Source organism: Papio anubis, chromosome 9 (assembly GCF_008728515.1).
Source record: "Papio anubis isolate 15944 chromosome 9, Panubis1.0, whole genome shotgun sequence".
Classification (NCBI taxonomy): domain Eukaryota; kingdom Metazoa; phylum Chordata; class Mammalia; order Primates; family Cercopithecidae; genus Papio; species Papio anubis.
This window is the reverse complement of record NC_044984.1, coordinates 110,284,384-110,311,674: the sequence shown is the minus strand read 5'-3', so window position 1 is coordinate 110,311,674 and position 27,291 is coordinate 110,284,384. Positions and strand designations below refer to the sequence as shown.

At 39.4% G+C, this 27,291-nt stretch overlaps 1 protein-coding gene across 9 annotated transcripts in view; it reads left to right on the top strand.

The window, feature by feature from the left end:
* Nucleotides 1-26,690, top strand: part of MED13L (mediator complex subunit 13L) — a 318,142-nt gene extending 291,452 nt beyond the window's left edge. For 8 of the 9 annotated variants that reach the window (XM_009181779.4, XM_009181778.4, XM_021922992.2 and 5 more), the window contains 12 exons: nt 680-872; nt 1,509-1,932; nt 2,425-2,659; nt 4,111-4,299; nt 9,595-9,818; nt 10,015-10,157; nt 13,119-13,277; nt 14,544-14,720; nt 16,251-16,408; nt 19,088-19,249; nt 21,794-21,906; nt 23,870-26,690. In XM_009181779.4, coding sequence (XP_009180043.1) covers nt 680-872; nt 1,509-1,932; nt 2,425-2,659; nt 4,111-4,299; nt 9,595-9,818; nt 10,015-10,157; nt 13,119-13,277; nt 14,544-14,720; nt 16,251-16,408; nt 19,088-19,249; nt 21,794-21,906; nt 23,870-24,002 — 2,310 coding nt within the window. In that variant the 3' untranslated portion in view covers nt 24,003-26,690. The remainder of the gene's footprint in view (nt 1-679; nt 873-1,508; nt 1,933-2,424; nt 2,660-4,110; nt 4,300-9,594; nt 9,819-10,014; nt 10,158-13,118; nt 13,278-14,543; nt 14,721-16,250; nt 16,409-19,087; nt 19,250-21,793; nt 21,907-23,869) is intronic. The other variant, XM_003907212.5, reaches the window with a different exon arrangement.
* The last annotated feature ends 601 nt before the right edge of the window (nt 26,691-27,291 follow it).

Genomic DNA, 27,291 nt, shown 5'->3' with positions numbered 1-27,291 from the left:
CAGGGCTTAGTAAGCATTCACTTCATCTACTCCAATAAGGGATAATAATGTGGGCTCTCCTGCTGGTGAACAGGTAGTTTACTTTTTGCAGGTTTATTATATTCCCCGCCATAAGCTCCCATTTAGCGTCATGGAGATTAATAGCAGAATCTCCTTGTCCTATTCACTTAAAAAAAAAAAAAAAAGTGATCAGCGTACTCACTGCTTCAGTGGCCCCTGCTATTGGTGATCTCCAAATGTCTGTAACAGAACAGATGGCCCATAAAATTTTAATGTTATCTTATGGGAAAACATTATGAGTAGGGATTACTTAGGAGATTTTAGTGGACATATGTCTCAGTCAGCCCACTGTGGCAGGAATCTGCTAATCCTTTGTCCGTTAGCAGTCAGGTAGTGTTCAGCAGTCTCCTCTTGTACAGGAGGAATTGGCTTGAGTGAAGAAACTTTGTTTTTTTTAGAGAGCCTAGTCCAAGTTTTAGAGAGACAGATAGCAATTTAAGGGTACATTACAATTACCTGAAAGGACCAACTTCTAATGTTGCTTTGATTGCATGCAGTAACCCTAAAAGGAAAAGGAAAATGCTTCCATATGTATGTTAAAGAATCTGCCTTGCTAACCATTGGTACCGAATGAAGGAATGGCCCCTGTTATAACTAATGATCTCGTCTATGATATCAGATGTGTAGGCTTGGGCAGCACAAGCCCATCTGCAAAGTGCTACGTGACGGGATCATGCGCGTGGGAAAAACCGTGGCACAGAAGCTGACAGATGAGCTTGTGAGTGAGTGGTTTAACCAGCCTTGGAGCGGCGAGGAGAATGACAATCATTCCAGACTCAAACTTTATGCGCAAGTTTGCCGCCATCACCTAGGTAAATGGGAATCTATTTGGCAAAGTAGAACTGGAGAAGTAAAATAGCAAATCCCTCTCATCCTTTCTTTTATAGATGCAACATTATATTTCTTTTGCCTCAAGTAATGCTGTATTTGTTAAGGTCCATTTTGGTGTTCTGAGCAGTTTAATGCTAATTTCTATATGTACATATATTTTTAAAAACTATTCAAAGTTGCCTAATCATGTCTAATTTACTCCACATTTTGAAAACTTAGCAGCATGACTTGGTGTTAGCTGCTTAGTTTTAACCCATATTCTGAAGAGAATCTTAGAAGCTTGTAAACCTAGGAGTATAATGTCCCGTGATGACTGTGGAATATATAGCTTCTCATTTTTCAGGGCAGGCATATGGAATCTGAAAGGAGACTATCACAAGTGATTGATTTTCTCTTTTCAAACAGGCCTCTTCTGTAGAATTTATAAGTTGCTCCATGTGCATTTCCATGTTTGCAGAATACATAAGCATGAGTGTGGAAGATAGTATTTTGTGTATTGTAATCAGAGTATTGCAGCTTGAAAGCATAATTTTTTTACAAGTGACCGTTCTAGATTTCTGGTTTAGTCGACACTGCAGAATATCACTAAAGTCACCTCTTTGCATGTATTCTTTCAGCACCTTATTTAGCCACTCTGCAGCTTGATAGCAGCCTGTTGATACCACCTAAATACCAGACCCCACCAGCAGCGGCACAGGGACAGGCTACACCTGGGAATGCTGGGCCCTTAGCTCCAAATGGATCAGCAGCTCCCCCAGCTGGCAGTGCATTTAACCCCACCTCGAATAGTAGTACTACAAATCCTGCAGCAAGTAGTTCCGCATCTGGTTCCTCTGTGCCACCGGTCTCGTCGTCTGCCTCTGCTCCTGGTATTAGCCAGATAAGCACTACCTCTTCTTCAGGATTCAGTGGTAGTGTTGGAGGGCAGAACCCCAGCACTGGGGGCATTTCTACGGATAGAACTCAAGGGAGCATAGGCTGTGGCGGAGACACTGACCCTGGGCAGAGCTCTTCTCAGCCCTCACAGGATGGACAAGAGAGGTATGTTACTCACTAATTGAGACGAGTGGCCTCAGCTCAGACCCTTTCTCTCTTCTTCTGCACCTTTTCTCCCTTGACCTCATGATTCTCTGAATCCTATGAAGTGCTCTATTTCTCTTCTTCTCAAAAGAAAGGGGTAATGGTCAATCTAAAGCTGCAGTGTTAAAATTTTGAGACTTCTTATAAATTATTATGACTTATAAACCTTATTAAACTTACTATCAACTTAATTAATAACAACTTTGTACAACATAACCACAGAAAAGAAAGGGGAGTTTGAAAAAGATATCTCCCATTTTAGAGGAGTACATTGCCATTTTCCATCTGCCTTCAATGCTCTCTGGCTTGGTTTGCCTGTATTTTGGTAAGGTGATACATGTTACTCTTACATTTAATCTGTAAACATTCTTTAGGGAGCCTGTGTGCTCTAGAATTGAGCACTTTTGTTTTTCATACTCATGTAATTTATGTTTATTTTGTGTGTCTCACAAGTGACTCTCTCGCCAGTGTTACAGAAAGGGAGAGAATAGGAATTCCCACGGAGCCTGACTCTGCAGACAGCCATGCCCACCCTCCAGCCGTTGTCATTTACATGGTGGACCCATTCACTTACGCTGCGGAGGAGGACTCCACTTCTGGGAACTTTTGGCTGTTGAGCTTGATGCGCTGCTACACAGAAATGCTGGATAATTTACCTGAGCATATGAGAAATTCTTTCATTCTCCAGGTTACTGTTTGCAAGTTTATTATTTACTTTTGATGTTGATATTTTTGTTGTTGTGAAAATAAATACAGGCTTATGGTTTTTCTTAAAAAATAGAAGTACAGGTTAATTATCCCCTAACCAAAATACTAGGGACCAGAGTGTTTTGGATTTCTGATTTTTTTTGGAATGTTTGCATATATGTAATGGGAGACCTTGGCAGTGGACCCAAGTCTAAACATAAAATTTGTGTTTTATATACACCTTATACACTAACCTGAAGGTAATTTCATACAATATTTTTAATAATTTTGTGCTTTATACAAAGTTTTGATTAAATTTGACTGCAGCACATCACATGAGGTCTGATACGGAATTTTCCACTTGTGGCGTTTTATTGACATTCCAAAAATTGTGGGTTTTGGCGCATTTTGGATTTCAGATTTTTTGATTAGGGATATTCAACCTGTACCTGAAAGTATAAAAGAAAAAATAGTCATAATTCCGACTTTTACATTCAACCACCATTACCATTTTGGTGTTTTTCTAGCTTGTTTTTCTATTTTTGTTTACACAGTTGAGATCATACTTTTAATATAACTTACTTTCTATCTAATGTTATTCATGAATACATTTTCATGTTATTTAAATTCTTACAAGCATTTTTAATGACTGCATATTTTCCATAGCCATTCCTATATCTCCACTTCTTTACTGTTATAAATAAAACCATAGTACACATTTATGTATAATCTTATTTTTCACATTTCAGGTCATTTTTTAACATGGATTCTTAGATGTAGATGCTGACACATATTGCCAAATTCCATTCCAAAAGAGATTACACTTACTTTCCTTTCATCAGTGAATGAGTATGCTTATTTTCACTGCACCTTTGACAGCTTTATAGTGTAATGATTTTTTTAAAAATTCTATATAGATGAAAAACAGTGCTTCGGATGTTTGGGTTTCATTTTAATGTCACTTTAACTGAAGCTATCTTGGAAAATTAAAAGATTGAAATTAAAGTTATCAGAGTACATTGCTGATAGTTTTCCATTGTTTTGAAGTCTGTATCCTAAATGATTAGGTAATAATTCCAAAAAATGCCACACACACTGTGTAATTATAAAAAGGAGAAATATAATACAATTTGGGGGCCATGGTAATACCTGTAATAAATTGAGATCTTACCTCTAAAATGGGAACGTGGTAGTTTCTAAGTGACAGTATAACTTGACCCATATAATTGTACATCTTTCGAAATTGCTGGTGATAGAGAATTTTATGTCAGTGGAAGGAATTAGGATTTAATTATATTGTGTGTGACACTGATATATTTTAGGGCTGAGGTTACCTCTCCCCATTGTGGTAAGGAATTCATGCCGTTTCCTTTTTCAGCTTGCTTGTTAGCGTGTTAGATCTCAGTTTCTAGGTTTTTGGTTTTGTTTTGTTTTTTGTATTTGTGTCTTTAGATTGTGCCTTGCCAGTACATGCTGCAGACAATGAAGGATGAGCAAGTTTTCTACATTCAATACTTGAAGTCCATGGCATTTTCAGTGTACTGCCAGTGCAGGCGACCATTGCCTACACAGATCCACATTAAATCCCTCACGGGATTTGGGCCTGCAGCCAGCATTGAGATGACCCTCAAGAACCCTGAGGTGGGTATTGGCAGGACAGAAGCTTAGAAAATTTATACTAAAATGCAAGCTAGGAGAGGTATTTTATCTAACCTAGAGATTGGCTGGTTGCTTAGTTGGCCTTCTACCTTGATATAAGAGTTGCTAGGCTGGATGTGGTGGCTCACGCCTGTAGTCTTAGCACTTTGGGAGGCTGAGGTGGGAGGATTACTTAAGCCTAGGAGTTTGAGACCACCATAGCAAGACCCCGTCTCCACAAATGTTTTTAAAAAAATTAGCCAGGTATCAGTGATGATGTGTGCCAGTAGTCCTGGCTGTTTGGGAGGCTGAGACGGAAGGATCACTTGAGCCCAGGCGTTTGAGATGGCAGTGAGCTGTGATCACACAGCCACTTCCGCCTGGAGAGTAAGACCCTGTCTCAAGCGGGGAATGAAAAAGAGTTGGCAGGTTTCTTTAACTCTTAGGTTTAAATAGAGGAGATATTTCTCTGAACTTTTAAGAATTTTTGAGAAAAGAGGCAAGCAAATTCTTACTGTTTTTTTTATGTAGGACTTTAGGCAATAATATATGTATTGCTTTTAGTTCTTAATGTTTGAATTTTCTAAATTTATTTTCTTTATTTTTCTAAGCTACTCGGTGTCTTAGATCAGAAATCCTTTGCATTTTCTGGCTCTGGTCTGTATCCTGAGACAGCAGTTGTAGTTGTGTTTACTCTGCAGGGGGCCCTCATTTTCTGATGCACATACTTACAGGGAGTTGATTTCTCCTTTCCTTGCCTCAGTGCTTCGGTATGTAAATGAATGCATTTTCGCTCCATCTTTTTAAACCTACTTCCTACAGATATGTGTGGATTTCAAAGGGAATTTTACAGCACCAAAGCTAAACATGTTTTAAACAAAAGTTTTACACTTCCTTTGTTTTTCTAATCACCTTATCTTGAAGATAGGTATACAGGGCAATGTTCAGAATTTTCAAAGCCTTCAAAAATCAGTTCCCACAATTTTATTACATGAAAAATACCCGATTAGTAAAAGCCAGCAAATACCTCTTTACCATAAGAGAGCTTCTTAAAACACCAATTGCTATTTTTAGTTGGTAATGTTGTTCTGAACAACTCTATGAAATGCTTGCACGTTTATGAGTAAAATGCTTGGAAGTGAAACATGATGCAAGTAGTTAATACTGTGTTTGTTGTAACTTGGTTCAGGTCAGCTTAGTCCCAAGGGAGAAAAGCTGCTCAGCCGATGACCTACATTCACTCCAGCGTTATATAAAATTTCTATTTTAGGCAGTTTTAGTTTAGTTTATTCTTTGAGTTTAAAGTTTTCACTTCTATGAGCAGTTCATCTGTTTTCTCTATTAAATTTTTCTAGAATTTCAAAAATAAACATCTTTACTTATTTTTCATTTTGTTTCCAGAAATTATGAATTATTGCCTTTCTAAAGGTTATTATTCTCAGAGCACCATCAGGAGCTCATAAGATAAAGTGAGGTTTAGGTTAAAATAAATGGCAAAAAAACTTCGAGTAGTATGCTTTTTCTCCATTTTGCTTGAAAGAGGAAGAGAGAAACGATTTCACTTTATTAGAAACAAAAGAACCAAATGTTATAAATATTTGCTGAAGTTTATACTTTTTTTTTTTTTTTTTTTTGAGACAGAGTCTCACTCTGTTACCCAGGCTGGAGTGCAGTGGCGCGATCTTGGCTCACTGCAAGCTCCGCCTCCTGGGCTCACGCCATTCTCCTGCCTCAGCCTCCCAAGTAGCTGGGACTACAGGCGCCTGCCACCACGCCTGGCTAATTTTTTGTATTTTTAGTTTCACTGTGTTAGCCAGGATGGTCTCAATCTCCTGACCTTGTGATCCGCCCTTCTCGGCCTCCCAAAGTGCTGGGATTACAGGTGTGAGCCACTGCACCCAGCCTGAAGTTTATACATTTTAATCTGCATTAAGGTAATGGTTAGTTGGTCAATGCTGCCTCTGCCTCTGCCTCAGTCTGCAGCTAGAACACTGTGTTCTCGTTTGGTAAATATGGTTGAGCATCTACTGTGTGCCAGGTGCTCTCTTAGATACTGAGGATGCAGGGGTGAACAAAACAGGCCCCTGCCTCCATGCAGTTCTCATTCTCTGGTGGCACAGTTTTATACAAGTTGTCACATGTGAAAGAATCTACTTTATAGTATTTATATGCAAATTTTCAAATACAATTGCTGTTATCTTTTGTTTTTCATGGAATATCTCACATCTCAGAACACAGTTTGGGAATCATATTTTATTTGGTGTTTCAGAAGCTATCTATTACATCTAAGATATTTCACATTTAGCCTTTTGTTTTGTAAAAAACTCCAGGCAAACTCAGCTGGACTTTTTCTTTTTTTAGTAACAGCTTTATTGAGATACAATTCACATATCATGAAATTCTTTTTAAAAATTTCACAGTTTAGGCTGGGCGCGGTGGCTCTTGCCTGTAATCCCAACACTTTGGGAGGCCGAGGCAGGCGGATCACCTGAGGTCAGGAGTTCAAGACCAGCCTGGCCAACATGGCAAAATCCCGTTTCCACTGAAAATAAAAAAGTTAGCTGGGTGTGGTGGCGGACACCTGTAATCCCAGCTACTTGGGAGGCTGAGGCAGAAGAATTGCTTGAACCCAGGAGGTGGAGGTTGCAGTAAGCACAGATCACGCCACTGCACTCCAGTCTCGGTGACAGAGTAAGACTCTGTTTCCAAAAAAAAGGAAAAAAAATTGTACAGTTCAGTGGTTTTTAGTATTTCCACAGAGTTGTACAGTCATCACTACTGTCTAATTTTGGAACGTTTTCATCAACCCTCAAAGAAACACAGTATTCATTAGCACACACTACTCATTCCCTACTCCAGTCCCTGGCAACCACTGGTCTACTTGCTGTCTCTGTGCAGCTGCCTGTTCTGGACATTTCGTGTAGATGGAATCATACAATATATGATTTTTTTTTTTCTTTTTTAGACAGGGTCTCATTAATATTGCTTGGGCTGGTCTTGAACTCCTGGCCTCAAGCAGTCCTTCCCCCAATTTTTTTACTTTTATTTTTGAGACAAGGTCTTGCTCTGTCGCCCAGGGTGGTGTGCAGTGGCAAGATCATGGTTACTTGCAGCTTCAACCTCCCTAGGCTCAAGTGATCCTCCTGCCTGAGCCACTGGAGTAGCTGGGACTACAGGCATGTGCCACTGTGCCTTGCTAAAGTTTTGTAATTTTTTGATAGAGATGGGGTTTTGCCATGTTGCCCAGGCTGGTCTTGAGCTCCTTGGCTCAAGCATTCTGCCCGCCTCAGCCTCCCAAAGTACTGGGATAACAAGCGTGAACCACCTCACCTGGCCATATGTGATATTTTATGTCTGGCTTCTTCCATTTAGCGTAATGATTTTGAGATTCATCCGTGTCATAACATGTACCAGTACTTCATTTCTTTTCCTGGCTAAATAATATTTCATTGTATGGCTATACCACATTTTGTTCATCTATTCATTAGTTAATGGACATTTAGGTTGTTTCCACTTTTTGGCACTTGTGAATAATGCTGCTATGAATATTTGTGTACAAGGTTTTTGTGTGGACTTATTTCTCTTGGTAAATACCTAAGAGTGCAATTTCTGGTCACGTGGAGAGTGAATTGATTAGTGTTAGATTAGCTTTGCAACTTTGAGCAAGTCATTGAATATTTCTCAGCCTGAGTTTTGAATCCCTGTGATGAATGAATGAGTTGGGTTATATTATTTTCAAAGTCTCTTTTAGCTTTAAAATAGTGTCATTCTGTTACTACCGTGCCTAATGCTGTGTAGTTCAGGGATCAGCAACTATGGCTTTGGGCTGAATCCGGCCTGCAGCTTGTACTTGAATGACCAGCTAGGTAAGAATGATTATTACTTTTTTGGTGTTTTTGAGACAGGGTCTCACTCTGTCGCCCAGGCTGAAGTGCAGTGGCATGAACATGGGTCACTGCAGCCTCGACCTTCCAAGCTCAGGCAGTCAGCATCTCAAGTACCTGGGACTACAGGCATGCACCATCATGCCTGGCTAATTTTATTTTACTTTTTGTAGAGGGAGAGTCTCACTGTGCTGGCCAGGCTGGCCTCGAACTCCTGGGCTCCAGTGATCCTCCCACTCCAGCCTCCCAAAGTGTTGGGATTACAGGCATGAGCCAACACACTTAGCCAGTGAGTACATTTTTACAAAAAGGAGAATGTGTGACAGCCATAAAAATCTAAACTTTATTCTCTGGTTTTCTTTTTTATAGAAGTTAGCTGACCCCTGTTGTAGTTTATTAAATAGTAAGATGTGTATGATAGCTGTAAAAAAAATGACAATTAAAAAATTTTCACAGTTAATCTAAAATATTTATATTTGGTAACAGCTGTTGATTTGATTTCTAAAATTACATACACAAACACACATATTAAACTATATGTACTGAAAAGTACTCAATCATAGGTATACTGCTTAATGAATTTTCAGTAATTAAAAAAAATACCATTTAACAAGCGCAAGAAGCAAATGCATAATCGATATCCAGAGCCCCTCTTGTGGCCTCTCCAATCCCTTAAAGATAGTCACTATTCTGACTTCTAATAGTGTAGTTTTGCCTGTCTTTGACCTTGATATAAATTGAATCATCTACTTCATATTCTTTCACATTCGGCTTCTTTTATTCATTGTTGAGATTCATCTGTTTTGTTGCTTATAGTTTTTTCATTCTCATTGCTGTTTGATATTCTGATTCTGTTAACTACATCACAATTTATTATCTCTTTTACTGTTGATGAGTATTCAGATTATTTTCTATTTGGAGCTATTGTGATTAATACTCTTGTGAATATTCTTATACCTGTTTTTTGGTAAACGTGCATTTTATTGGTTCAAAGGGAGTATATGTTTGTTCAGCTTAAGCAGCAATGTATAAAAATTCTTGTTGCTCCATATTCTCACCAATATTTTCTCTTTTTTTATTTTCGACATTCTGGTGGTTGTGTAGCATTATCTCATTGTGATTTCAGTTTCCCACTTGCCTAACAACTAATGAAGTTGGGCCAGTGTACTTTCTAAAATAGTAATTTCTTTTAATAAGGAAATACTGGCTTAATTGAGTTTCCCAGCTTATATGATTTAAATAATCATTTCATTATGTGTCATCAATACTATTTATTTATCTAGTACTGGAGAGAAAGAGAGAAACGATTTATTACCATTACTCCTTGTGGGTCCCCTCAGTGTCGTTCTGGATTTTGTTGTGATCATTAAGTTGTGTGGCTTTGTACTGATAATGATTTTGGTTTTGATTTCAGCGGCCCAGCCCAATCCAGCTTTACTCCCCTCCCTTTATATTGGCCCCAATCAAAGACAAGCAGACAGAGCTGGGAGAGACGTTTGGTGAGGCGAGCCAGAAATACAATGTGCTCTTCGTGGGCTATTGTCTATCTCATGACCAGCGCTGGCTTTTGGCTTCCTGCACTGACCTCCATGGGGAATTATTGGAGACCTGCGTTGTAAATATTGCTTTACCAAGCAGGTGAGAAGGCTTGATGTTTATGGTGCATGTAAATTGATGCTGTACCAGTCTTCAAATATGAATATTTCCTGTTTTCTATGTAAATGAAGTGGGTACACATGGATAGGTTCTTTGGAATTTCTAGTGTTTGTCTTACAAGTGATAACTCTGATTTATCTAGGGACCCCTTCCCTTTTCCCATTTCTTTCTTTGTTAGGTCACGGAGGAGTAAAGTATCTGCACGTAAAATTGGACTACAGAAGTTATGGGAATGGTGCATAGGGATTGTCCAAATGACATCTCTACCCTGGAGAGTTGTAATCGGGCGACTTGGGCGTCTTGGCCATGGGGAGCTTAAAGGTGAGAAGTTTTTGAAGAAGTATTTGCAGAAAACAGAGGAAAAGGGCTGAGCTGATGTCATTAACTGAACTAAGGGAGGAAATGTTTAAATTTGTAGTAAGAATTAAGCAGATTCTATTTTATGGTTCTTTTATATGTGCAGGATAAAGCAGTTTTAAACTCTTCTTTGGCAACAAAATCATTTATCCAAATAAAATCTTAAATATTGAGCCCCAATATATAAAACAAAAAGAGTTTTATTAATATAAAAATGATAGTAAATTCACATTTCGAACATTTATTTATATATTGAGTCAATGAGAAGAACTAGTCAGTTTTAAGACAAAAATTTTATATCAGTGATTGTAGGTGACAGTTGAAGTCATATAAAAACAGCCTTCAATTTGTTTGGTGGTTGATGATGAGTTTTGTGTTTCTTTAGTTTTTTTGGTGGCACAACAGCAAGGAAATCCTGTTTCACGAGGACAAGTAGTTGTCAGTAGAAGCAGTGTTTATTCACATTGCCACTGTCTGATGTTCTTCAGCCTGGAAGCTTAAAAGAGCAGATTTTTGAAGTTCAGTCCCCAACTACCACTGCTTATATTCTTTTTCATAAATGTAACAGTCGGTTAGGAAGCACTTTAACTGTAACACAACACAACTGACCACCAGCAGCTGCCTTGCTTGGTGCTGAGCCCAGCTCATTTACTATCCCAGTGTAGCTACTTGTACAGGTTTATGTGAATAGTATCAATAAGCTTAGATTATTTTTAAAGCCTTATTAATTAATGACACATTTATAAGAAGTTCAATATATGCATTCAGATGGGAGAAGTTTTTTCCTAAGATCTTCACAAAAGAAAGACTTATGTCACAAATTAGCTTAGTGGCTTCCTGGGTGCAAATACATTAGAGCAGAGTCAGCAAAGTTTCTTCGTAAATGGCCAGATAGTAAATATTTTCAGCTTTGCAGGCCAGATGGTTGCTGTTCTGACTATTTAGTTCTGCCGTTGTAACGTCAAAGCGGCTCTAGACAATACCTAAATGAGTGTGGACGGCTGTGTTTTAATAAAACTTTATTTACAAAAACAAACGGGAGGCAGGATTTGGCCTGTGGATCATAGTTTGCTGACCCCTGCATTAGACTATGTACGTTATTTCTTTATAGGAAATTCACATCAGGTATTTGTAGATTCCCTAAACAAAAATCACTGGTACAGATATAACTTGCACTGTAGGAGTGCTTAAGTGTACCTCACTTCCTACAATGCAGATTAAATCTGGTGTCAAATTTTCAAGGTTTAGCAGCAGTTTATATAAATATTACATCATATGTATTAAGTAAATGTTTTCTTTGGCATTTACAATTTTTTTTTTTTTTTAAGTAATAAGTTGTACTGTAGACTAATAGACCCTTTTCATTTTTTAAAGGACTGTCATAATGAATCTTGTATCAAGTGCCTGGAGGTCTAATACATTAGGGGATTCATCATTTTATTTCTGTCAGAATTTTCTGTCTTCCTCCCCAGTCTGCTTTTTCAGTCAATCTTATTTCTTAAAGGCTTTGAGCTATTCTTAACCCTTGGGGAAAGTTAGACTATAATAGGAAAGAAGAGGGAGGATACAAATATAGAGTAATAGTCTAGTCACTTGGTATTTTGGAAAATTATTAAGGCCATCTCCTTCTCTTGTATGATTTTTATAAGGGCACATTCTTCTTCCTTATCTCTTAGTGGAGAGGAATGTGTGACTGGAGGAACCCATCAAAAGATTGAAAGAAAATGTATGTTCAGGAATAAAAACATGGGAAGAACCTAGTGTACAGGAAATCTGTTTACTAATCTACAGCTCCTTCCTTTGGGGATCCAAGGTCTGTGCCACTTTGCATCTCCATGGGACAGTGTGCAACAGGAGACTGAGGTTTCAGAGTCAGCTTTGTGAATTTCTGTTTCTTATCTCCAGAGTCTTTATAATGAAATACACACTGCCTTTTCTTTCTTACTTGGTTTGAAATATGAAGCTCACATCTGTGATTTTCCATAGTTTTAAAACACACATTCTTCATGTTCCTGGCCACTCTTATTTCAGCCACTTCAGTTTTGGGTTCTTTGGGAATATGGGAACAGTTCTCCATTCACTTGCTCTTTAAGGGGAGAAATGGCAGCTTATTTGGGGGAAAAAAAGAGTGTGGAGGTAGAGCAGCCTGCACTGGTGTGGCATTTTATGAGCAAGATGGGATCCGAGAGCAGGGGCGATGCATAGGAATGGCACATACTTCATGTGTGTAAGGGAGGTAGGAAGAGGGGACCAAGTGCTTTCCACTTCTCAGAGTAACATAATCCTCCACAGTGCTCCAGTTAGGTGTAATGCTTTTGTTTGGAGGCAGTAAACATTAGAAAGAAAATGTATGCCAACTTTTCAGTCTCCGCTATTAGTGCAGCATCGTTTGGAGCACTTTACTCACACTCATTGTGAGCTCTTTGGGTGTTCTAAGAACTATTTCTCTTCATTTCTGCTGCTGCTTGCCTTTCATGGAAATAACTAACCTACAGCAATAACCAAAACTCAGGTTTACCTCCACCCACCAGTGCTCTCCTCCAGAGCAGAGTACTCAAAGAATTGAACCTTGAGAAGGAGGAGAAAGGACAGGGCAGCTAACACTGCTGCCATCATGGAAAAGCACTCTAAGTGCCTAAATCTGGTCTAGGTAGATTAGACTGGATTAGTGCTGGACTCTCAAAGGTCACTTCAGACATGACATCAGCCTACAGAATAGTAGGCCTTTGTTCCTTTGTTAATGAAGTGTAATAGAAGTCGAGTAACATTCTCTTTATAGCAAGGAGGGGAACCTCTGTAAAGCCATCATTCCCTTTAGGGCCCAACCTTGGAAATTCAATTACCGGGCAGAACTGCTAAAAAGCTCAAATCTCCCATCAGTATGAATTTCTAAAGACTGTGTATGACTGTGATATTTGATTTCAGATTGGAGTATCCTCCTTGGAGAATGTTCACTACAGACAATCAGCAAAAAGCTCAAGGATGTGTGCCGGATGTGTGGAATCTCTGCCGCAGACTCTCCTTCTATCCTTAGTGCCTGCCTGGTTGCCATGGAGCCCCAGGGGTCCTTTGTAGTGATGCCAGGTAAATTTCTTCGTGTCATTGTCATTAATTACATATCACATCAATTCAGTCCACTCAAACTTAAGTCCACAGACAAGCGTAGAATTGTCTTCATTATATTTCTATGAGAGAAGATTGTATTTGGGGCTTAAAGATGGAAAATGTTCGATCCCTTCCATGGGGAGTGGTTTGTGATTTTATCATGTTTGTTGACCAAAGCTCGGAAGAAAGACTAAGTTCTGAGTATAATTGAGATCTCATAGAATCATGGCTAATGACTGTTACCTGACCCCAGTTTGTTGTTAGTATATGAAGATCACCCTCCAAAGAACTACTAAAGCAGACCCCAGCATGATGCATATTTGAATATCCTTTTGAAGACATGCATTTGGCAGAATCCCACAACAGCCTCGAAGGGATGTTTCTGTAGTCTCTCTGATATGGTTGAAGATGAATGGGAAGGCAATTTAGCACAGTACCTGGTACACAGTAAGCTCTCAATAGATGTAGGTGTCATTTGTGGATGGCCAAAACATGTGACCACAGAATTTCTTAAGAATCTGGCTGGTTTTTTAAAACCAGCAACTAAGCGATTTTATGCTTTTATAACCTATCTTTACCATCCAGATATTTCTTGAATCCAATGGGGGACCTTCCCCACTTATTCCTTATAAAAGTCAATAGTATTGTGGTGTGAGAATGGGGTTACTTGTCATCAATCCAGTGAGAGACAGATGTCCTCATTAGACCATAGGTTACCTCTGTTGCCTCTACCACTTGGGCAGTTACGTAACTTCTTTGTGCTTTTGTCGTCATCTATAAATGGGGATCATAGTTCCTACCTTCAAATGCTGTGGTGATCAAATGCGATAACTTGAATGAAGAGTTTAGCACAAATGCTGGCATGTAGTAAGCATTCAGTAAGTGTTACAACATATATTGATTTTTATGGTACTATTTCTATAGGATTGTTAACCATTTAGAACAGTACTTTATAAATTGTGAACAACCAGAGGAGGAAAGAAAGTAGGGGGTTTATTTTTAGAAATACTTCTTATGTAAGTAATTAAAACATTTAGTGGACTTAATCCAATTTTATCTTAACCTTTTCAATGTGAAATGAAACTTGGGTTATTATAGATAGCTATGTGCTCTGAGTCCGTTTCTTTGAAGATATTTAAACAATTGGACTCAACTTTGAGTGTGTATTTATCATGGCATTTTCATCAGACTCGTACCACTCCAGATCATTGATTGATACAATTCTTTTTATTTTTTTCTTTAAAGATGCTGTCACAATGGGCTCTGTTTTTGGCCGAAGTACTGCACTGAACATGCAGTCATCTCAGCTCAACACCCCTCAAGATGCTTCTTGTACACACATCTTGGTGTTCCCAACATCATCAACCATCCAGGTGGCTCCAGCCAACTACCCCAATGAAGATGGGTTTAGCCCCAACAATGGTGAGTAGAAGACCTGTATGGATAGTGCTCACCTTCGTGCAGGGCAGAGCTGGATTATGGAATCACTGGGCTGCCCTGCCACATGGCTTTTCTATATTGTAATAAACAACCCAGGAACTATAAAGAGGGGATAGATGGTTTGAGAATCTTTTTGGTCTTAAAGCTTTAATTTATCTGCACAATTACCAAAACCAAATAAATATTTTCCTCTTTTGGGCAATTGACTTTCTTCTGTTTTTCATTAAAGGCAAAAAATAATATCTGTGTGGCAGTGTTCTGTACTTGGGTGCCACTCTTTCAGTAAATATTTGAAGATGTGATTTGAAATGTTTGAAGTACTAAGCAATATGAAGAGAGCACCTTCCTTTAGCTAGTTGGTGGGAATCTAATTTGCTATAGAGAAACTCCTTATTTGATTATTCTTAATGGAAATTTTTGAGTATCTGTTAAGGCATCTGTTTTAAAAAATGATCATTTATAAACTATAAAATGCTCAATACTGTGCATCCATTTGCATTGTTTTTGAAGAAATTGTAACACCTACCAGTGTTTACTTATGGTAAAGGGGATGGGGAAAAGGATACCAAATTTTATGTCTGGTATGATTACAATGGATTAACAAATTTATGAGAAAATAAAAGAATCATAGAAAAAAAAGGTCATGGTGATTGGGTTCTAGGTGATGGTTTTCACTTTTTATACTTTTCTTTAGAAATTTTCTGCTGTGGATGTACCTTACTTTTATAGTGTCGGGGAGGATTTCTTTAATGAAAACATTGAGCCAGGTGCACCCCATGCCTGTAATCCTAGCACTTTGGGAGGCCGAGGCAGGCGGATCACTTGAGGTCAGGAGTTTGAGACTAGCCTGGCCAACATGGTGAAACCCCATCTCTATGAAAAATACAGAAATTAGCCAGAAATCACTTGAACCCAGGAGGCGGAGGTTGCAGTGAGCTGCGATCGTGCCGCTGCACTCCAGCCTGGGCAAAAGAGTGAGACTCCACCTCAAAAAAAAAAAAAAAAGGGGGGGGGGGGGAGGGGAGAGAGAGAGAAAAAACATTGTGCTTTGATTTGCTTTTGGAATAGGTCTCCATTTTCAGGGCAAGTTCACACCCATTAACATGCATTCATTCAGCCTCTGGTGTTTTAGATGCTAATTGGATACATTGATGGAGTCTACTGTGTTTTTGAATGGTGTCAACTTTAATGATTAAATTGCTGCTTTAGCTCTTTAGCCATGTTTTTATGTGCCTTTGGAGGCTATGTAGAGTGTTGGTTTTTATGTTACATTCTTGATTGCATTCTGTTAATACTTTACATAAGGAGATCATTGGAGAGAGCACAAAGCGAGAGAATAATTTGTAATAGCTTGCCCTCAGTAGGTCCTCCTGCATCTCAGTTCTTAACTGTGTGTGTCCAGAATAGCCATATGCCAACAAAACATGACATAGGTTCAGTTGGATTATTATGATAATTGATATGGACTATCTTTTTAATTTTTGTGCTTTTTTTCCCCCCTCTTCCCTCTAGATGATATGTTTGTTGACCTTCCATTCCCAGATGATATGGACAATGATATTGGCATATTAATGACTGGGAACCTCCATTCCTCTCCCAACTCCTCCCCAGTACCCTCCCCAGGCTCTCCTTCTGGAATTGGTGTGGGCTCTCACTTCCAGCATAGTCGGGTAAGGATGATTTGGAGTACATTGTTTAAGACAACCACAGCCTTCAGGAAGATAATTCGCTTGACATCCGATCGTCTTGTTCCTACACGCACAGTTCTTGATGGTCTGGGTCCTTGGTACAAGTGAAATAAGTGTGGGAAACTGACTGTAGTTCCATTTTGAATACAAGGCAGGAATTTGAAATAAATGTGTTATCATTTCTGATGAATAAGTTTTATCAGAAGACTAGTCCTGTTACAGATGCAAGGGTTTTTTATGCATTGTTTTCTTAGCAAAAATTAGTTCTAGTTGCTTGCTGCTTCCCAGTTGTTTTTTTTTTTCAATGTTATTTTTTGCCAAAATAGTGGCTTTTAAGAGATCAGTACAACAACCGTACTTATTCAACAGTAACTGTGCTGATTGAAGAACAAGTTGTTGGTGATGGCTTGTTCTGAAAGGAGCCTGCCATGCTCTTTGCGTGTCCTGGCTTAGTCATTTTGCAGCCTTCTTCTTTCTAGCTGACCCACAGGAATGGCAAGAGCCGCCAGGAGATTGATTTTACAGATATGTCCAGGTTAATGCCAGAGTATTAAGGAAAAAACCAGAGCTTACAACTGGTTTCATCTTTAAATATCTCAGGGATATTGGAGGTGAATGAACAGAAGATTTAAGAGTTAGAGGGTTCTGCCACAGCTTGTGGTAACTTTGCTTCAGTTAGATGATTCCTGCTGCATCACTGTATTGTACTGTTTATTTAAAATGTTACGAGATTGAGGGGCTAAGACTTAGAAAAATAGCTATGTCTGGTGTCTTAGACTGAACAAGCATAAGCAACCCTGCTCACACTCATTTATTTAGACACAAAGATGGATATAAAGGACTAAAGTTTTCACTGGGGGGACTTTTATTCCCAGCACTGAATTTATTAGACGATGGAGAAAAAGAAGGTTTCTAATTTAGATTAGTCACAGAGCAGGTGAGACCAGAGGAGGGCATCTCAGAGTGTTCCCATGTTATACCTGCCGCTGTTACCCTCTTCTGGAAGGAAGGGGTTTTAAGTCTGTTTCCTTTGCAGTTACTTACCAGTTAATGACAATTTGTTCATGGGAAATGGTTGTGATAGGAACAAAAACCACAAATTTTACATTGCCTATTTTTTTAAAGTTAGGTTTAATTTGAATTCTGTAGGCAAATAGCGTGGTAGCTAAGAATGCATGCCCCAGAGTCTGTTAAAGACAATTCTGAATTGCAGGTCTGGGCCTGCGGGCTTTGTGACCTTGGACAACCTAACTTCACCTCTTTTAGCCTGAGTTACCTTATCTGTGAAGTGGAATAATAGCAACTACCTCCCAGTACCTGTTTTTGTAATTCAGTTTATGCATTAACAAAGAATTGGTCATTAAAGTGTAATGTTAGTTGTATAAGAAACAGAGGTATGCTGTGTTTCTCCCTTTTTTTGGAGCCTTAAGCACTAAAGTCTTTAATTCAGTGTCATGATTTAGACAGTGCTGCTCTGAAGCTAGCCAGGTGGCCTTTTTCAATCCTGAGCACCTGCAGCCAGGTGACCTCCAAGAGGCTTTAAGCATTTCCTTTTTCTGAAGCATTAAACATTCTTTGATATCCAGTTAAGACATAGCAGGGAAAAGAATCCTTCGAAGTGGCAGTAAATTTTTTATTTTTTAATCAACTCAGAATTGATACAGTTTGATGTAGTAGCTGCAGATTATTTTTTCCTTCTAAACAGAAGGCTTTTTTTTTTTTTTTTTTTTGAGATGGAGTCTCACTCTGTTGCTCAAGCTAGAGTGCAATGGCGTGATCTTGGCTCACTGCAACCTCCGCCTCCTGGGTTCAAGGGATTCTCCTTCCTCAGCCTCCTGAGTAGCTGAGATTACAGGCATGCACTACTATGCCTGGCTAATTTTTGTATTTTTAGTAGAGTTGGGGTTTCACCGTGTTCACCAGGCAGGTCTCGAAATTCTGACCTCAAGTGATCTGCCCGCCTCAGCCTCCCAAAGTGCTGGGATTACAGGTGCGAGCCACCACACCCAGCCTAAACAGAGCCTTTCAAAAACAAATGGCTTACTTATTGCTTACATGAAAGGTACATTTTCAGTTGTTGAAGCTAGCTAAAAGGATTACAGATAAGAAAAATGTCAGTTGCAGCAAAACATAGTGAGCCTCTTCCAGGAGTCTCTTATTAAGGGGAATGCTGCAGATGGAAACATGGCTTCTCTGTGAGCAGATCTTGCACTACTGGCAGCTCAGGAACATTTGTGCTGTGCACGTACTGGTGTCACATTGTCCTGGTCAAGCTGGTGAGCTCGTGTGTCTGTGGTTGGTTGCTGGTGAAAGAGCACCTGCGTATGGTAGAAACTTCTGCTGTCAGAGATTGTAATCTTTCCATTTTAGTTTGTTACATCACGATGCCATGGAATTGATCTTCCATCCCATAGAAAAGAAACCCAAGCAAATAAATCTGTACTTAGTTGACTGAGGCTGTCAGCTTTGCTGGCATCTTCTCTATGTGTGCAGCAAAGACAGTGCCGGCCCTGCTTTCCTTTCTCAGCCACCTGTGGCTTTCTGTGAGATGCTGCCACAAAGGGGATCACTCACTGCAGTGTGCAGAGTGAACTGACGAAAGTTTGTTTTTCAAGGTTTAAGATAAATGTTGATCATGCTTTTGGGATTTTTGTTTTTCAGAGCCAGGGTGAGCGTCTTCTTTCTAGAGAAGCACCAGAGGAACTAAAGCAGCAGCCCCTGGCCCTTGGGTATTTTGTATCAACTGCCAAAGCTGAGAATCTTCCCCAGTGGTTTTGGTCATCGTGTCCCCAGGCTCAAAACCAGTGCCCTCTCTTCTTAAAGGTTGGTTTGGTATCATATTAGAAGTTTGCAAGGAATGAGTGATTTATGCTTAAATTTAATTTTGCTTAGAAATTTCAGTTTTAGGCATCATAATCTTATTCTGTTCTTTTTTCTCTTGTATCTACTTACACTCTGAGGAAATTTTACAGTTGTAGGTGGAGAGTAGAATTTAGGAGGACCCAAAACCATGTCACAAAGAAATGAATCACAGTAGCCCAAGGAGGAGACAGTGGGGCCCAAAGGGTAAATCTAGGGTGGATACATGGGGTTCAGTGTAATGGTCTTTTTCCAAGTCTATATTGCGTCACTATCAGTGAAGTTAAGCCTGCCTCGAGGGTATAAGTAACCAGCCGTCCTCTTCCTCCCCTGCCATGGACTCCTCTCATTCTTCATTAGAGCAGGGTAAGAGTCGGCTAAAAACATCACACATTTGCACTTCCTCCTTCCTTTATATTTCTTGGAACCTTTTAATCCCAATTTTAAAGGTTCAAAACAAAAGATCCCCTATTTGCAGTTTGTGTTAAAAACAGCAATACCTAGAATGAAATCCATTTCTTGCCCACAGATTGGCAAAAATACAAAGATTTGGCAACATACTGTGTTGGCACAGATGTGGGGAGCAGGCCCTGGTGTTGGTGGAATTGCTGAATAATACAGCCCTACACACTACCCTTTTAGGGCAGCATTCCCACCTCTAAGGAAGAGCCCAAAGGTTCTTCGCCAAAACAGAAAATGACGTATGTCCAAGACTAGAAAGAACCTAAGTGTCATCAGTGATGGACTGATTCAATCAACTGTGGCACATCCAGACAGTGAAATGTTAATGATTTGCAACAAAATGGAGAATATTTCTGTGTAATCATTCTGTGGAGTAGCGATTACCGTGGAGTAATCTATAAGATATGCGTATTCACACACATATACACACACACAGCTGATTATATTTTCAAAAACAGATGGAAATCAAACCAAAAACTTAAGTGAAGCAATGTTCTTTTCCTAATGACTTTAACATACTATTATAAAATCAAAGAAGGTTTATAAAAATGCATGTGTTCTGTATTTTGAATTAGAATTATCAGTATGAGCGTAGATTTATATTTCCTCTCTAAAAAGGTTTACACATTTTTTTTAGCTCTGTCTGCTGAAAAAGCTTAGCAGCAATAAACACCTCTGTTGCCACAGTTGTGGTTCCTACACACTGTTGTCACTTAAAGGTACTATGGTTCTTTGAAGATGACTGATTCCAGGTATGAAGCAGGAAATGTTGCCAATGAACCTAGGGCATCTTGTCACACCTAAAAGCAAGAAGGTTACCAAAGATCATGATGGTCCATCAGGGCCTCAGGAGCCATCTTAGAGGGCAGCTCGATTGTCCAGGGCTAGGATGGGACCGTGTGATCATTAAAACAAATGATGACAGTGATAGAATGAAACAAATCCTTGGTTCATAATTGTGTTGGAAAACAAAAAATCAGTCATTTTTAACTGCTAGAGCATCAACTCAGTCTGAAAATAAAAAATAAAGAGAAAGCATTTATATATTGCCTTTCATTTACATATAAAGTAATACCAAAACCATTGGGTGAAAACTTGATGAGGAACTTTATGATGGATGTAGTACGCTGGTACCACCTGAACCCAGTGATGAATCATGTTACTTCAGGTGGGACAGTAGACATTTCGTGCCTTTAATCATTTGTCACGTACAGATCATGTTGGCTCATAATTTTAGTAAACCAAATATAAAAAGACATTTTTGAGATAATAAGGGAGCATTATCTTATTATCCTGCAGATGGGGTGATTGGGGTGATAATATTAAGGAATCATTGTGAATTTTTATTGTGTGATAATTACTGTTATGTTTAAAGGTCCTTATGTGAGATATCTCTGACTTTTTACAAGCAAAAAGATACAATATTTGTTTTATGGGTTTTTTTGTTTGTTTTTTGTTTGTTTGTTTGTTTGTTTGGAGACAGAGTCTTGCTCTGTTGCCCAGGCTGGAGTGCAGTGTTGCAATCACAACTCACTGCATCCTCATCCTCCCAGGCTCAAGCAATCTTCCAGCTTCAGCCTTCCGAGTAGCTGGGACTAGAGGCACAAACCACCATGCCCAGCTATTTTTTTTTAAATGTTTTGTAGAGATGGTAATATTTGTGTTTTGTTTAAAATAATTCAGAAGAATGAAAACAAAAAAGTGGTGAATATTGATAATTGTTACATCTTGGTGATATCAATTCATGGGACCTTATAATATATTAGAGTATTTTTGTGTGTGCTAGACTATTTCCATTGAAGAAACAAAATACAGTAGACCAAAAAAGCCCAAAAAGTTTGCCTCCCCCCTCCCCCCCAACCCTAGGATGAGAAGTTACTTGGGATTACCTTGGGGGTTACTGAGCAGGTTAAAATTTATAGACTCATAGAAAGTCTGACTTCTAAGGACTTTTGGGAGCATCTGCTTCTGGCAGACATGGCCTCCCTCACTTCTGCACTGTGATTGTCTAGACCAGAGAGGTAACTCCCTTTGTTTTTTCACCAGGCTTCGCTGCATCACCACATTTCAGTAGCACAGACAGACGAACTTCTGCCTGCCAGGAATTCTCAGCGGGTTCCACACCCTCTTGACTCCAAAACTACGTCTGATGTTTTAAGGTAGATACCAACCTAGGCATCATAGCAGTGCAGTTTGAAATGATATTCCTTTACTGTTGTCTTTGCAAGGTGTTTTAATCTAAGTGTGGTATTCATAGAAAAGAAGCTGCCATTTGTGCAGTGAAACAGTATCTGATGAGTCAGTGAGAGCTGCAGTCCCCCATAGCTGCATGGGACAGGGAGTGTGACACATTGGATTCAGTTAGGCAGTTATAAGTGCCTTTGCTTCCCGTTCAGAGCAAGCACTTCACGGTGATGAAGAGAGGTCAGATCTCGGGGGTGGATAGTTAGAAGACAGTATCTGGAACTTTTAAAGCACCTCACATTGAAAATACTTTTTATGCTTCCTGTTTCTTTTTTCTTTTTTTTCTTTTTTTTTGAGACGGAGTCTCGCTCTGTCACCCAGGCTGGAGTGCAGTGGCGCGATCTCAGCTCACTGCAAGCTCTGCCTCCCAGGTTCATGCCATTCTCCTGCCTCAGCCTGGGTGACAGCTTTTTTTTGTATTTTTAGTAGAGACAGGGTTTCACCGTGTTAGCCAGGATGGTCTCGATCTCCTGACCTCATGATCCACCCACCTCAGCCTCCCAAAGTGTTGGGATTACAGACGTGAGCTACCGATTATGTTTTTTTTTTAAATGAACTAGAACATAAATGACATAGTAGGGAAATGCATCCCAGAAATGGGTATTAATCAAACCACAGACATTCTTCATCTACCTTGAGAAAAGATACAGGCCTTTTCTAATGTTTTATAACTCTTAAATGGTTAGGAAATGATAAGAAACTGTACATTATAGATTAATGTATAATTATAGTTATGGATAAAAATAACCTGATCAACATAAATTTGGCTTCCAGGCCCCCTAGAGCAAGGGTCCCCAACCCCTGTCCATGCCTTGTTAGGAACCAGGCCGCACAGCGTGCGGTAAGTGGCAGGCGAGCGAGCATTACAACCTGTGCTCTGCCTCCTGTCAGGCAACAGCATTAGATTCTCATAGGGGCACAAACCCTATTGTGAACCGCACATGCAAAGGATCTAGGTTGTGCACTCCTTATGAGACTCTTAATGCCTGATGATTTAAGGTGGAATAGTTTCATCCTGAAACCATTCCCCACCACGTGGAAAAATTGTCTTCCACAAAACCGGTCCCTGGTGCCAAAAAAGGTTGGAGACTGCTGCCCTAGAGGAACACTGCCCAATAGAAATATAATGTGAACCTCAAATCTAATTAAAATTTGTCTACTAGCCACATTACAATAGTAAAAAGAAACTGATGAATTTTAATAATATATTTTATTTAACTCAATATATTCAAAGTGTTATTTCAACATGTACCAATATAAAAATATTCATGAAATGTTTACATACTTTTCTTTTTTTCTTTTTCTTTTTTTTGGAGATGGAGTCCTGTTCTGTCACCCAGGCTAGAGTGCAGTGGCATGATCTCACTGCAACCTCCGCCTACAGGCTCAAGCGATTCTCCTGCCTCAGCCTCCCAAGTAGCTGGGATTACAGGCATGCACCACCACGCCTGACTAATTTTTGTATTTTTAATAGAGATGGGGTTTCACCATGTTGGCCACCTGGTCTTGAACTCCTGACCTCAGGTGATCCACCGACCTCGGCCTCCCAAAGTTGCTGGGATTACAGGCGTGAGCCACTGCACCTGGCCTCTAAGTGTTTGGGCTCCAGTGCCTACTTTTACCTGCAGTCCACGCAAGTTCTGACTGGCCTCACTGGCAGAGCTCGGTGGCCATGTGTGGCTGGTGGCTACTGTACTGGATAGTCCATGTCTAGAAGGAAGGAGGAACATGAGACAAGGATGAGGGAAAGAGCCTGGGGCAGGTTAAAGGATGCCTTTGAGACCTCCTTCCTGCTAAGATCTGGAATGTGTTAGAATCTGAGAACCAGCCTGCCCCTCTTGAGGCTCATGCCCCTGCTCTGTGTGTTCTCTTTGGCAGGTTTGTTTTGGAGCAGTACAACGCTCTGTCCTGGCTCACGTGCAATCCGGCCACCCAGGACCGTACTTCCTGCCTTCCCGTCCACTTTGTGGTGCTCACTCAGTTGTACAATGCCATCATGAATATACTTTAATTGGAAAAGCACTTGTTCTCTCTGGCTCAGTTCCTTCTCCCTGCAACCTCAGTCCAAGGAACCTGCTACACTCTGCAAATAACCCACATCCTTTTCTTCAGACCACTCTCCACAGTCCTGCACTGTGATTCCTTCTCAGCAGGCACATGTCAATTCTGCAGTGTTCATTACCAGAGTGACTCCTTGACACTTCTCTCATGGACCTGGAAACTTCCATACGTGGTGACTTTCAGCCAGTGCGGTGGTATATGTAGCCCCCAACCACTGGTCCCAGGAAGTGGTGGTTGTTGGTGGCTTTTCAGCGGGAAACAGAAGAGACAGTGTCCTTTTGCACAAGAGTCTGTGTTTTCAGCCTCTGTATACAATTGAGGGCAGTCTAGCCCTTTGGATGAAATCCTCTAGTTACTGGTGTATGGCCTGTGGGTTACCTGAACTCCATAATCTGGGACTTTTTAAAACTAAGAACCAGCTCAAGTACATGGTTTCATACTGGGGTTCCTGTCTCCCTAGTGCTCCCATCCAGATTGGCATGAGTGCTTCGGTTGACTTCACACCTGTGTGTGGATGCAGAAGGTCTGGAGACAGCTTCATTTTGTTTATTTATTTTAATTTGTTTTGTCATATGGTTTTTGTGACTTTGTTTTTTTAATTCACGAGGACCAGGTACAGTAGCTGAAACCCAATTCAGATCCACCATAGGATTCTTTGACTACATACCTCTGTCCTAGAAGCCGGAAAAGGAGTAAAAACACATTGGGGAGATCATGCCTAAAAGTAATATATTCAAAACCACCCAGCAGTAGGTTTTGTTAACAACAAACTGAGTTTTAAAAGTTCTGCCATGTTAAGTGGCCAGCATTTCATGAAGGATAACATTTTTATACAGAAGGCAGTCAAGCTCAACTCAGAGCCATGGAGGCAAGTACCTTAATTAGTTTTATATAGTCACAACGGAAATATATTTTCTAGTGAATTCTTATCGAAAGCCAGGTCTCTCCTCTCATTAGATCAAAAGGGACTTATGTACATACAACAATTGAAAGTGTTTGCTCATGAAATCAGTTATAAATATGGTGAATTTTTTCTGGACCATAGGAATATTATTTCAAAGAAATATTACAACTTAACCATTAAATTAGTACTTGAAGTTGAGCCTTTGTGGTGGGACTTTTTAAAAAATGCCTTTTTAAAGCATTAATGGCTAATTGAAGTATTTTATGACTCCTCATTCCTGGCCCAGAGGGTTGTCTTTGAAACCCTGTTTCTAACCCTTGTGTTGTGTGTTTCTGTCTGAGGGCAGTGGGTGTGTACTGGCCTCCCGGGAGCCACTGTGACCAGGCCTTTGAGCTCTTGTCATCTGTGGAGAGAATCATGCAAATTTTAAAAGTTCTTCCAAGAGACTTCCATGTCCTGGTTATTAACAAAAAAGGAAAAATGTAATAATTGATATGATTTTGTAAAAGTATTTTTCTTGAAATAATCTAAAGTTTAAAACATTATATTAAAAAAAAAAGTTGTGTGGTGGGAATGTGAAAGCAGAGAAATAACTTGTAAATGGATAATTTTCTTCTCTGTGCCACCAATTGAAGGGGGGGTTGACTTTCGCAATGTATAGGATAAAAAATCTGATATATCAAACCATTTGTATCTAATGTGTACAGTGTAAAATTGACTTTAAAAATATTGCAGTGCTATTTTTTCTTAATCAGAAAGGAAAATTCTCAAGGCCTTTTGAAGAGCATAAGAAGATGAAGATTGTAAACTTGTATAAAATTATCTTGGTGAGAAGACAAATTGTAAAGTAGATATTTGTAATCTTTTACCACTTTGGGGTTGCTTTTTTCCCGGAATTCATCAGAACTTTGAATTTTTTTTTAAATGGGCTGTTTTTAATGCAGGGGCTTTTCTTCCCTAGAAACCCAATTCTAAGCAGAAAAAGAAAAAAAACATAAAAAATAAAAAACCCCTACAAAAAACTTAAAAAAAAATGGCAGCAAAGGGTAGTTTTCATCTGGTGTCTTTTATTTAAGTTTTTTAAGTTAAGAAAAGCTGGTGACATATTTATACGTTTTTGTGCAAAAATAAATGAATGGCAATAGATTTTAAAAAATCTTATTATGTACTTCTGTGTGAAAAAGTCTGTATAATATTTCCCTTAAATATGCATTATTTTACTTGTGAGTTTTTTACTGAATTAATCTGAAATGTACAAGCCCTGGATTTGCTACAGAGTGAGAAGTTATTTTATTTTTTTTTATTTTTAATTTTGGAAATTCTGCAGAAATCAGAACTCTTACCATGGTTTGAACAAAAAAAGGGGAAATGGGGAGGGGAGAAGGGTGGGATTGTCCAGCATGCTTGTATGTATATTTCAGAACCTTTTTTAAATGTAAAAGCTGTACATTTCTGGGAAGTTCTGAATTTCTTTTGTTTCCTTTTTTCCTTCAAGCATTTTGCAGTGAGCTTCTTTTATATATAGCAAACAATTTGAAAGAATACAAAAATATGTGAAGTTCATTTAAAAAAATAACTACAGTATAGCGCTGGTACAGTACACTAAAAGACTTTGATAAAAAGAAACAATAATAAAAGGCCTCCATTTTAAATGTCATTCATATATACCTTGTGGATGAGAGCTATATACTTTTACACACTTTTTTAGAGGAATAAATTATTGAATTACTGAAACTTTGAGTGGCTTTTTTCCCTTCCCCTCCTGCCTTTGTATAAAATTATCTACACCTGCTCAAGAGGTGTGTGTATATGGATTGAATAGCCCTAGATTAGTAGCCAGGCTCTACCTTCCAGTCAGTGAAACGGATGTAGAATTTTACCGCCCTGGTCACCCCCAGCAGCTGTTCTGAAATTGTATTCTTAGACTCCAGGGCACAAGTACATTCCCGGATGAGTTTTTAGATGCTCACACACACAACACTGAATCAACTGTTGTGAGTCGATGAGATCTAATGGTGTCTCTCAGCTGTAAGATTGTGGTCAATCCTAGTACAAATGACAAGTCTATCTTTATATTCCACTGCCTTTCTCTTCACAGCCTCAGCCAGTTTCTTTTCGATGTCTCTTAGAAATGACAGATACATCTCTCTTTGCTGTTTTCCTGATTTGCAGGCTGGTAACGGGGGTTTGGCATCTGATACACCACACACAAGTCCCTGTTGGCTGCACACTATCTACCATGCTGTTCCCTTCTTGGGTCCATCAGCTAGGAAAAGCCACATGTTCTAGCGAGAGTTGCGAGGGTATATTTTGTATACTGCCCTTGCAAAATCTC